This window comes from Gymnogyps californianus, chromosome 18 (assembly GCF_018139145.2).
Source record: "Gymnogyps californianus isolate 813 chromosome 18, ASM1813914v2, whole genome shotgun sequence".
Lineage (NCBI taxonomy): Eukaryota > Metazoa > Chordata > Aves > Accipitriformes > Cathartidae > Gymnogyps > Gymnogyps californianus.
In genome coordinates this window covers 6,162,112-6,174,703 of record NC_059488.1, presented here as the reverse complement: position 1 = coordinate 6,174,703, position 12,592 = coordinate 6,162,112, and the positions used below count along the sequence as shown (strand labels likewise).

The 12,592-nt window shown below is 44.8% G+C and overlaps 1 protein-coding gene across 1 annotated transcript; it reads left to right on the top strand.

The window, feature by feature from the left end:
- The first annotated feature begins 7,124 nt into the window (after positions 1-7,124).
- Positions 7,125-11,492, top strand: ZDHHC12 (zinc finger DHHC-type palmitoyltransferase 12). Its single transcript, XM_050907973.1, has 5 exons — positions 7,125-7,209; positions 7,623-7,759; positions 8,715-8,801; positions 10,109-10,275; positions 10,904-11,492. Exons 1-5 carry the CDS (start codon positions 7,125-7,127, stop codon positions 11,211-11,213), a joined length of 786 nt encoding a protein of 261 aa, XP_050763930.1. The 3' UTR covers positions 11,214-11,492.
- The last annotated feature ends 1,100 nt before the right edge of the window (positions 11,493-12,592 follow it).

Sequence of the window (12,592 nt, the reverse complement as noted above, 5' to 3'; positions counted from 1 at the left end):
CAGTCCTAAATCGGTATTGGCTGCTCAATGGGGTTACAGGCAGCGATGAGTTATTTATTTGGTTAGAGAGGTTGGGGGACACAATACCAGAGAGTTAGACCAAAAGGACTGACCTTTTTAGTGATATTTGTAAATGGAGGAGATGGGGAAGAAAGATCTTTCAAGTCAATTCACTCCCTTAAGGGCTTTTTATAGAAGACTCACATTAGTGGAAGCATTGCTAACTGTATGTGGGTCATTTGGAAGTAAGACATTCCCATTGAAGTCGAGACATCTGTTTTGTCCCCTTTGGCGGTACAGTAGGATCTGCCAGCCCACCCAGCCTCGTAAGGTCAGGGATGACCAGTAAAACCAGTTACACATCCTTGGCAACACAGAGCTTTTCTCTCTAAGGGAGCCTCTGCAACAAGGAACAAGGTTTGTTCACAAAGGGCTACGCATCTTCATTCCAGTCCTTCACCACCTTTTTAGTTGTGTTCTGTTTTATGGGGAAGGGCTACAAATGCCAGAGAGCGTATTTCCCCTCTGCATAATAAGCTCTACTAGGCCCCAGTCCAGAGCGGCCTGTACCACTTGTGCAAGTCCCAGTAATGGACTGGAGCTGTTCTGCTCTTTTTCAGTATGCATCAGTGCAAGCTGTGCTCAGCGGCAAAGTAATCCCCCTTTATAGGAAGCTCACTGCAGCACAAATACTGTAACTGGAGGTGTTAAAGTCCTCTCCTGAGACTGGGGAGGCTCCAGGCACCCTTTGGAGGGCGATCCCAGGAAATAGCACCTCTTGTTCCACCCCAACATCTTCCCCCTCTCCTGGGAGGCAGAAGGCCCTATTCTTACCTGACTCCCACCAGCACTAACCAGTGCAGTCCTGCTCACATCAGCAGCATCACGCCAATTGATATGATGTAGGTGGGACGAGAGTCCCACTGAGGTGGTCTTCACCTGTAAGACTCCAGACCTACAAAGGCTCAAGAAGCCAAAGGCCAAGGTTTGCCTCCCAGCCAGGCACTCAACAACACAGCGTGCAGTCCATGCTTAGAGCCCTCTGGTTGCCATAGTTCTTTTACAATTCACAAATCTTCCCTCGAAGGGATTTAGAAAAGATTTTATGTCTGGTAGCCATAAGAGGAGACCACGGCCATGTGAGTTGGGACATTTCAGGCCTCTGAGCACAGCCTCGCTGCTCTCTTCCCTTGTATACATTGCTCTCAGATTTGACTCGCTGCTATGAGGTTCTTCTAATGCTCAGAGTTAATGTTCTCATTGCTGAGCACATTATAGACAGATCCTAGATACACAAACTGACACTTTAAATGACAGAACACAGCTGCCCTGGAGAGGTTTACTTTTTCTGCCAATATGGTGTTACTCAATGTCTTTTTTTTTTCCTTTTTAACCATACGTCATTTGTTTTGATATTGTGAGATCTGTACTTTTTTCTTTTAAGTATTTTTCAAACTTATATATATTTTTGTGTCACTTTTGAATTGTTTTCATATGGTTTGCAAAACTTGACGAATTATAGTTTTTTGCAGTCGTTTGATTGAAATGTATTTTTCTCTCTCTTATTCCTGTTCCCCAAGAGTTTGTGTCCCTATGAGCTTTGAGACAGGGAAGCTTATTTCAAGATCTGTTTTCTGTATAACATTTGCTAATCTTCCTTCTAGATGCAAAACTACGAGAGGCTGCAAATACTGCCAACCAGCCTCAGTGCATTAGGGGAGTCAGGCTTTGCTCATTTAATTCTCCATTTAGTGCTACTGTCCTTTTGAAGTTGTTTCCCGTGACAGTGCCACCCACTAGGCTTTCTTCCTTTCTAATGCCCATATAGTGAAAGCTCCTACCACTAAAATCTTGCGTCACATGACAAAGAGCACTCAAGATTCTGACTATGTTGGCAAGGTGGGAGCGGAGCAGAAGGGGACACATCACAGATGTGAGAGGTATCAGAAACCCACATCCCCAGAATGCAGCTGCCATGTTGAGGAGACAGCTGGAGCTCAGGGACTCCCATCTCAGCTAGAGCAGATCTCAGCCAGAGCAGACCTCAGCCTTGCGTTGTAATCAGAGCCAAACAATCGGGCTTTATGCTGAGATTTTGGCACGACTACATCAAGGTTAACGAACAACCGATGGCTTGGTTCCATCTGCCTCAAGACCCCAAAGGTTTGGGTTTTTCAAACCAGTGCCCCTGTAAGTTCAGCTGTTACTGAAGTCTCACCTGCTGCAAGGTGGACCGTGGTAACCCAAACTAACAAGATCCAAGCTGCATCAAACCTTTGTTTCACACTGTAAAGATAACCTCTGTCCTCACTGCTCACATACCCTCATCAAGCTGTACCTGAGCCTGAACCAGGATAAAAAGATTTCAAATTCCCAGCAACATGGAGATGAATGAAGTCAGGCCAGTCTGCCAGAAAAGCTTAGCTTTCCTGTCACTGATCCTGGGGGAAGGAGGAACTATGACTGGTCTGTTACAGCTAGCTACACATAAGATTTTGGGTCAGGCCACCAGCAAGGTAAATTCCTGAGACAGCATTTTTAAAGAAATAGCATCCCTGTTAGAGTAACATGAGCTGTGGCTGCAAGCTTCAATGTCTTCAAGCCAACAGACTTTGTGAGCTAAAAAATAACATTTTCCTTTCAGTAAAGAGCAAAAGAGAGAAAGGTATCCTCTGAACACCTGAGCATAATCCAGGAATTCCTGTAATTGGAAGTCTGAAAGTAGTTTGTACCTCAGTTTCCCTAACTGAAACAATAGGAGTTGTTGCACCTTAGGCATAATGCATGTACCATGACCTGAAAGCACTTTTTGGAGGCAAAGAGGAGTTAATGAATTGCTGCCGTAGATCCAATGCTCAGGACAGAACAGGATAGTTGTCTGCAGCCATCATACCAATATTCTGCAAAGGAGGGGAGGGCAAAGTGGCTGATTTTTTTAAGGTCTAATGTAAAATGGGAAGTTGGATACCCTGAAATGCTGGACTGTTACAGAAAAGCCTCTCAGGCCTTCCAGCTTTGCTGGATCAAAGGAATGAACCAGGAGACTTCAACTCCACACAGAATTATAGAGCCAATGACCAACCCTGCCCAAAAAACTATAACTGCTCTATCTGTCAAATGAAAATCCAGCTGAAGAGAAGTTCATAGTGTGTAAAGATCTGGCAGAGGGGCTCCTCATGCTCTGTTGTTGTTGTCCCATTCAGATTCTTATTCGTGTTTTCACTACTACATTTCCTTTAATATTCAAAAGCTTGGCAGGCAGAGCACAAACACAACTCAGTAGTTCTCTGCAGAGACTGTGCAAACAAAGGAACCCTCTACCTTGACTGTATATAGTTTCCTTCCTGGCTGGAGGATGCCTCATCATTCAGTGGCCCAAGTCAATGACACAGCAGTCCTCAGCATGCAGGGCATCAGGTGTCTGCCATTTTCTCTGGAATAGATAAGAGAGCAAATTGGTGGGCAACTTTCCACAAGTGCTTCCATTTTACAAGATCTGTGGGAGGACTTGCTTATACAGATTGGCATCATATGATGCTTAACACCCAGCAGTGCCAGACTTTCTCATCTAGACCAAGCCAAGAAAGTTTAGCACTGATATTTGTGACAATTAGTAACATTGCAGGTAATTCATCTGCCCCATCTGCATCATGGCTGTTATTACTCTGCACCTACCTACTGGCTGAAATGATATCTGTTCAGCACTGAATCCTACCCAGCTTGTCACCTGGGTTGGGCTTTTGCCGCAGTCACTCTGGTCTGTGCAAAAGATGAGTGGGAAGAAAAGTCCTGGAGCTGTGAGCCTATTCCCCTCTCATCACTTGAAGAAGGCAATTAATTACCAGTGGAGCAAGAGCTATAGAGGCACTGCATTCAGGCACTACTCCACAGAAAAGACATTTTCTTGAGACTGTTTAGGGAGGAGCCTGCCACAGCTCAGGTGTTAGAGGGTAGCTTGTGCTGGAAAAAAAGAGAATTAAAAGTAGGGAAACAGCTGGTCTCCACGACAACCATGTGTATGAAGCACAGAGGGTAATGGTCATCAGGAATGGATGAAAAGCAACATGGGGGCTGGATGAGAAGACAGCACTTAAAAAAGGAATGAGGGAGATTTCCTGCTGAACTGAAGCACTTCTGCTTTAGCAGACTATATTTTGATTTCATATAGTTGTCACTGCTTCTCTCTGTAATTCTTTTCTTGTTTAAAAAAAGTTTTTAAGCTAACCAAACATGTATTTCCTTGTTTTGCTTAACGAACATAACCTCAGTTATAATGAGCAAGCGTCTGCTTTTACTCTGTCCGTTGACCTGCCTGATGTTGAGAGGCCTGGTTCAAATGTTTGTACATGGTGAAACCAAGCAAAAAAATAATAATGCACAACTGTTGCTTCCTTACAATTCTGAATGAATTAACTTTTCTGTTGTATCCATTGGATACCCGCTGTGTATTAAACCTAGTGCTTAACAATGTCTTCTTCCTTTGGTCTATGAATGTGGTTTATTTAGGTACGTTACTGGTCTATTTGCTGTCATATATTTCATTAAAAATGAAAGGAAATGCCATGTGTTGATGATGCAGTTCAGTGGCTTTTCCTTTCATCACTCCAAGGGATACAATACTGTTTGTCAATAGAAAAGAGGCGTGGAGGAAGAGAGTATTGTTATGAAACTACATGAGAGGAGAAAAAAAAATCAGAACAATATTTGACTGTACAGATTGCCTATGAACTCTGTAACAGATCTGTGGCTTGCATTCCACAGCCTAAGCTTTGTAAGTGGGCAGAAGCTGAGTACTTAAGAAAAGACTCTAGCTTAAAACAGTCAATCTGCTTTAAGGCCAGCGTGACTTTCTTCTTAAGACCCTGGTCCTGCAATCAACTGCCAGTTAATTCAATGGTCACTGTAAACTCTCTAAAGGATCAGACTCTAGGTGGCTGAAGTAGGAGGCGGAATCACGTGAAACTGAACTGCTTCTAGGAAGCTGAAAACGTACCATGTTGTAATAGTACAGAGAGATACCTTAGGCTTCCAGCAGCATGAAATTCCTAGCTGGAATGCCATAAGAATCTAGATTCTCCGCTCAGAAGCTTGCTAGTAGAGGCTTTCTGGAACTAAGCCTAATTTCAACCAGTGATTTAGGTTGAAACCCTTGAGACAGAGATAAACTCTGATCTCTGTAAGACAGGTTTCAAAGCTGTAAGAAAAGATAAAAAGCGTAACATGCACCAAATTATTCTAATCACAAAGAGAGCGAGAATACATTCCTTAGGACAGATTATTCTAGAATATCAACATGTTTCTACTTTCAACTGGGTAATACTGTTACTACTCAAATTGCCTTCATTAAGCTTTAACATTTACACCTCTCTGCAAAGAACGGAAAGACACTACCCACCTTTTCTTTCTGTTTGTAGACAGCCTGATGTTACTGTTCTGAGCTTCCTACTGTTCTGAAAGGCTTCCTTTGCAACTCAAGGAACAGAAAGACTTTCAGGATATTTAAAGCAGGCAAAGAATAGCAGGGCCATCTCGCATACAAACTGTATGTGAGGTTTGACAAGCACTGATGCAGTCTATGAGGTGTCTGAGGGAGGATTTCTGTAGGTTTTGCATTTACCTAGAATAAAAAAAAAAAAGCAAAAGTATTTGAATGACTGTTGGAAATTTAAACTACAATTTTTATTAACATTTCAACACAGCTGTCTCGGGTGAACCGTTTAAGTGACTTGTGCAGCCAGCTGCTTTCCTGGAATCAGCAGGTGGCCACTGACTTACTTAGAAGAGACTAAAATAATCAAGAACACACCATTTGTGGTTAAACAATACCAAGGAATCAGCTACTTTTCAGGTGCTGGAGGATAAATTTGCAAAGAACATGATTTTTCTTTCTGAATTTTTACTGGGAAAGAAGGTAACAAAAGCAGCAAGATACATCTATGTTAAAACTGAAAAGAGTTTAAAGAGAAAACACTGATGTCAGAACTTTTACAGGCCTGTGGTAATATTCATCTCCCCTAAATAGACAGACACTCAAAGTGTAAATGTATACATATAAGCTAGTTGTCGTGGCTTTTTTTATTGTTAGCAAGGGATAAAAACACATCTAGGGTGCAATTCAACTGCTTTTAGATGTCTGCTTTCAGATGAGAAGGACCATTCTCTAGACATGCCTGCTTCCCTCTGCTGCTGTCGGGGGAGTCTAACGACCTCACTCAGATACGAATATCTTCACTGCAGACATCTGAAGTTAGATCAAATCCCAGCCCAGCAGCCTCCTACCAAAGTTATGTCAGACGTTTTACAAGCTCCGTTTGCGTTAACAGGGCTGTCTAAATGCGTTCAGCCAGGCACAACCTCTGCATTTCTCCCTAGGGGATGGAAAGCAACAGATGAAATAATCAAATCGGTGAGACCAGAGTTAATGCAGCACAGTGCAGCGTCTCACCCAGACAGCACCTTGAGCCCTTGCCTTCGAACAGCACACCTCTGGAATGGTACACCTCTGGAACAGCACACCTCTGCGAGACCCCTTCCATTGCTCACATGTACATTTAGCATTATTTGCCTCAGACGCAGAGGAGTCTTACCAGCGACACTGCCCTCAAGGGCCCCAGCCCTGCGCTCTTCACAATACCTGCTGAAATGAAACCTGGCTGACAGCCGAGGGGCCGTGCAGAGCCCGGGGGTCAGGGTGGGAGGACAAGCGGGAAAGGGGGCTGAAGGAAAGCACCTTTCTCCTGGGAAAGGCCCCCGAGGTGGAGGGCCAGCATGCAGGGCAAAACACCGGCAGGCGGTGCGAGGGGAAGAAAGGAGGCCCGCGGGCTGCAGCTAGGCTTCTCCCTACAAACGCGGGGGGGAGAAGGAAGGAGACCCCGGTTCCCACTCGGGGGGGAGCCGAGCCTGAGGTGTCAGCGCCCGGCCCGGCCCTGCTGCGGGCCCTCAGCCCCCCTCGGCGGGCCGGGCCACCTCAGGGGACAGCCCCGGGCCGCGCTGAGGCGGGAAACGAGTCCCGCTCCCCGGCGTAGCCCCCACCCGCCGGGCCGAGCCGGCCAGGCCAGGCCCCGCCTTCGGGCGCTGCCCGCGGCCGGGCCGGTGCTGCCCGCCCTTCCGGGCCGGCCGGCGCCATGGGAGCCGGCGGGCTGTGGGTACGGGCGGCGCACACAGCCCTCAGCGGGGGCTTAACGCTGGGGCTCTTCCTGCACCGCACAGGTGAGGCGGGGCCGCCGCGCCCTTCCCTCACCCCCAGCCGTGGGGGGGCTGCCCGCCCCGGGGAGGGGGCGGCCGAGGGCCGGGCCCGCCCCTGAGGAGAGGCGGCAACGGCCTCGGCTGGGGCTGTGCCGGCTCCTTGCGCCCGGGCGGCGGGGGAAAACGGAGGTGTTCTCCGCCCGGCCTCGGCCTCTGGGCCCTCCGGGGGCGCCCTGAGGGCGGAGGGGGGGCTGTGGGGCGCTCGGGAACCCCTTCCGTTACCAGCTTCTCCCCTCCTCACCCCAGCCCCTCTCGCCGCCTGATTTGCTCCCCGTCCCCCTTCCCGTAGGTGCGAGAGCCCTTTGTTAAGGCCAGAGATAAAAATCCTAAACACTTCGCAAGGAACTACTGCTCCCTTTTTTTGGGGTACCTTTCAGATCTGCAAAAGCAAGAGGAGCGTGGAGAGCTGCTGCAGCCACTGATCTTCGTCTTGCTGGTTTTGTGCTCTGTCCTGCTGTACTTTAAGGTGTCTCTCATGGATCCGGGTTTTGTTAAGTCTGAAGAGGAAGAGAAGGTATATCACTTCATGAATGGAAGAAAGTGGTGAGGCTATAAAATCTATAGGATTTTTTTCTTTTTCCCACTCCGCTAGATAAGAACAATCTGAAACAGTTTCTGTTGCACTTGGCACAAAGGAAACATACACAGACCACTGGAGATTAGGCCAGACAGTCTTGGATTCATATTCTGTAACAGCAATAGGGTTCACAGACTGTAAGCGTGTCTTTTACACCACACTCCCATTGTAAGTGCACTGTGCCATTTGAGCATAAGTCCTCTCTTGCATCAGAGGCTGCAGTACCCTATGGAATGTATACATGACCTATTTTATGCTAACCACCGCTAAGTGGTACAAGTGCAAAAAACACAAATTGAATGGCAAGCTTGGAAGAAAGTGCTCTCTGCAGCTGTATTTATCGAACTGTTTATAGATTTGTTGCCCTCTCAGAGGACATGTACACAAACAAGTTACAGTGAAGTAAATGGAAATGCAAAGTTTCAGTAACTGAGAGATAGTCTACTCCAGGTTCACTGCCTTACAGATTGTGTAGGAAAAAAGCATTATCAATTTTAATGATCCATCATTAGTGTAAACATTGTCTGTGTTACGAATAAGTAGCACTGCTTATACTGAAAAGACATCATTACTCTCTTTGGAAGTGAAATCTAACCTTGTTTATTTTTGTCCCAAAGCATAGTGTTGGGATCGGTGTGGTATCTTGTCCACAATTATTTCTGCCTCTGTGCAAACATTCTTTTGATGGTTACAGTAGCCTGTTCTCTCTCACTGTACCTTAACTGTCTGCAGCTTCTGTAGGAATTCTAAGGAATTATTTTGTTTAACCTTCCTAACAACAGAGTTAGCCAGTACTGTGTAACTGTTAAGTAAAAGGATCCTGACAGCTCAGTCATGCCAAGACAGCAGCACACAAAACCTCCCTAGTCACTCCCTTTCTCTTTTTTTGTAGGCAGGCAAGAATGAAGAACAAAGCATGGTGATAGACCAAGTTCCAAGTAATATTAAGATGCGGCGTTGTGGTTACTGCATGGTGAAGGTAGGCATTCATACATGCTAGAAGAGAATGGGATGAGCGATTTGCAAGCTTACATTTTTTGGCAACATCTTTGTTCAGCTGCTGTTGCCGATGTTTTTCTGCTCTATCGTTGCTGCTCACTGCTCAGTGGTTTGGAGGCATGGCAGATCTGATTAATTCTGTCACAGGGTCACCCTCCTGCTGAAAAACTCACAGAAAAAGTAAATACAACCAGCAAATTGAATTCCGATACAGTCCTGAATTGAAAAGCGATCCAAACGAATTGTGTAGCTAAAGATGTAGTAGTGAGGGACATTGGTATGTATGCTAGTTTTCCAAGGCTGAAACAAGTCCCTGCTGGCTTATAGAAACAAGGATCTCCTTTTGTCATGGGAAAATTGTGTTCTACATTCTTACTGCTATGTCAGTCAGACCTTACAGTATTGTCAAAAAGGTTATTTTCAAGATATCTTGACAGAGAGTCAGAAAGACAGTCAAGCATGACATATAAGAACTGGTGGTAGCTGTGAGCTTGTTTGGAGGCCTAAACCCAACAAAACAGTAGCCTGAATTGTAAAAGATAGCATGAACGAAAAATTAGAGCAATTAAATTAGCTCTTAAAACAGTTTGCCTAAAGCCAGGAAAGGCCTGTTTTCAGAGTGATCCTTATCAGTTTGATAAAATCAAGCATTATCCAAGCTTCCATAAATTCCTGAAGAATATCTACCAGGAGAAATGAGCTTATCACAAGGGGAAAAGCTGGCAAAACATACATATGCTTCAGGGAACAAATCCTAGGAGGCCCTACTTTTCTCAGCCAGATCTTTAGTCTTCTGTATTCCTGGTACTTGAGCTGCTTTCCTGTGCAAGTGTCTTGTATTCACACAGAAGTAGAGACACTTCCCTCCTCTACGCAGTCCTGTAAAAACATCCCATCCCTGCCCACTTTATCCAATAGCAGTGGTCCTAGTTTTTCACCTCAATCCTCTGCTCATGCTTTCCTGAATAGACTGATTGGCTCTATCTCCCTCCTTTGCACACTAGACTTCCTATAAATAGGTAGATAATAAGGAAAATGTATAGATTGAAGTAGTGTGGGAGAGTCATTTAATTTGAATCTCACTCATTTGGATCTGTACCAGGGGAATCATGATCCCCTTTAGTCGTCTTACCAATGTTTATGTTGTGCTGTTATCTCAAAATGGAGTGCTTTTGGGACAGTACTGCTGTGGAGGAAGACGATATTGCATGATGTTCTCTTCTACCAAACAGGGAGTTGAAGCAGTGGACTATTGCTAGTGTGTGTGTGTTTGGTTTTGTTTTGCAGCAACCAATGCGAGCCAAGCACTGCCAGCTGTGCCAACACTGCGTACGGCGTTACGACCATCACTGTCCCTGGATTGAGAACTGCGTAGGAGAGAAGAATCACCCCCTCTTCATAGTCTACTTGAGCGTGCAGCTTATAGTTCTGCTGTGGGGAGGTCACGTTGCTTGGTAAGCCCTGGAGTCAGCACTTTGACCTCTGAGATTGCTAAAAGTTTTGGTGCTCCTAGAGCCCTACTGAAGGGTTTATGTAGAACGTAGCAGTGACTGGACTGGCTTTGGATTGGCTTTGTATCTTCACCCTCTTTTGCATTCTGGAGATCAGCTCTTCTCAGCCCCCTAATCTGCTGAGGGACAACATAGCTGATCAATAGTTGAGCAGAATCTGATAATTTGGGTTTCATTGTTCGTCTTTGTTTTAAGCTTAAATTAACAGAATTAGCAACATTACAAAAGCTAACTAATTTTGCTTCAGTTACTGTAATACGATCTTTGTTTACAAATCAAAGTGCTGGAAACTCCAACAAGGTTCCAGCTGTACGCCTGTTCAGGAGAGGAGTTAACTGAAGAGGATTGTCTCTCAGCTGTCAGGGGAACCCGCATCTTCTAAACTTCTTGGATTCTAAGTCAATACTGGTGCAGTCTCTTAAGAGTTTATAGTATATTAACTTTCTGTAGTACATGATTATCAGAAGCTCACTAGTTACTAATCAAACTTAAATGTGCCATCAAGTTTGCTTGGCTTATGTAACTAGTTCTACATCTTTAACCATGAATTTATTTCTCTTTGAATTGAAAGGTCAGGCCTCTACTTCGAACAGTCCTGGGACTGGCTGCAGCACAACGTTTTCCTCCTCATGTCCTTCTTCCTGATAGTCATATTCACCATTGTTGTCCTGCTGCTGCTGATTTCACACCTCTATCTGATCTCATGCAACACCACCACCTGGGAATTCATGTCACATCACCGCATCTCCTACCTGCGACACTCTGAGTTGGAGAACCCCTTTGACCAAGGGGTAGTCCTCAATCTCTGGAGATTCTTCTGTTCATGCCACCTCACTGCATGGGAGAAAATCTACTTTCACAGGAACAATGAGCCTGTCTAGTCACAGCAATACCTACCTGGTAGAGTGCCAACACATCTGCAGGTTGCTGGGTAAAGCTTTGCTAATGCGATTGCCGCCGTTTCCTTGCACGAAACTTTAGTACATCATGAACTATGCAACCTGTTCATCCTGCAAATTACATTTCAAGGATAGTCAGGGTTATTTTTTATATATGAATAACACTGTTAAAGGGGAGACACTGGTTCTGGGAAGGCCAGCAGAGCTGATTTCTGGACTGAGCAAAGGTGTCTCTCTAAATTTACTTCCTTTTGTTAACTGCGTCCACATCTCTCCAGAAGAGATGCAAGAACAGTGGGAGCATCCACGTTCACTTCTCTTCCCCAAAGTTTCCCCTCTTCTTTTGCTGCTAGGGAACAGCAGCTATTACACACAAAACCAGCCAGAATCAATATAATTCCTGTGGCCTTTCCTTCAACATAGTTCTCACTGTAAGAACCGCAGTGCCTTTTGTCAGTAGTGTTGGGCACGTAATAGGAATATTTGAGTAAATATTTGGACAGTCAAAAGCAAATTTCATTTTGACCACATGCCTCAATGCTTTTCACAAGTATTTGAGGCTTAATAGTGTTAATGTGCATGAGAAACAGTTGTAAGGCACCAAATTCAGCTTATGAGATAATTAGCCTGCACTTTGTGATGCCCTGACCAGCTTCCTAACAGTTTTTTCTTTAAGTTGATGGTGCTGTTAACAATTCACAGACTCTTTTGCATCAAGTCAGCAAAGAATGATACCATCCACTTTTCTTTGGACAGAAAAGTAATACTTGCCTACTGAATTATTTCTGCAGATAACTTCCCGCTCCGGCCTTTACTGTAGCTTGTGGGGAGAGAACCATTAGCAGAGGTGGGTACTTCTTGCCTAGCTCAAGTAACACTGTTGGTAATACTACTACCTCAAAATACTAGTAACATTTTATTAAAAGAATACGAAGTTTCAATGCAAGAGGAAAGATTCTAGGTCTTGTTTGTTTCATTGAGATGAGGGGGTGCTGATAGCTTTCTAGGATAGCAGCAAGCTTACTTGTTGTCCATTGTAATAAAAGGTCATACTTCAAGTTTCTGTGAGGAACTAAAAGGAAGTTTGAGATAACCAATTTTAGCTTTAAAACCAGAAAAGGCTGTGGTGCGAATTTTAGTCCTTACCCTTTTCTGTTTAAAAAAAAAAACCAGCACCACGACAAAACTTTAGCTAAAATTATTTTGTGCCTTAATTGCCTTGGCTCAGGAATTAACACCAGCTCAAGAGCACATCTGGCAAGCTGGTAGGATGCACTCAGGGTTTAAAGTTCATGAGCACTCATGAAAGGACAGTGTAGTCACTAATACAGCACAACAGTCCAAAAGCAGTTTAAAAACAG

What these genes read in the sequence shown, in the direction of transcription:
- ZDHHC12 (XM_050907973.1), top strand. Translation starts at nt 7,125, where the DNA reads ATGGGAGCCGGCGGGCTGTGGGTACGGGCGGCGCACACAGCCCTCAGC. An exon ending in GTGGTTACTGCATGGTGAAG is followed by an intron (nt 8,802 to 10,108) that starts GTAGGCATTCAT and finishes TTTGTTTTGCAG; the next exon opens with CAACCAATGCGAGCCAAGCA. An exon ending in TGGGGAGGTCACGTTGCTTG is followed by an intron (nt 10,276 to 10,903) that starts GTAAGCCCTGGA and finishes TTGAATTGAAAG; the next exon opens with GTCAGGCCTCTACTTCGAAC.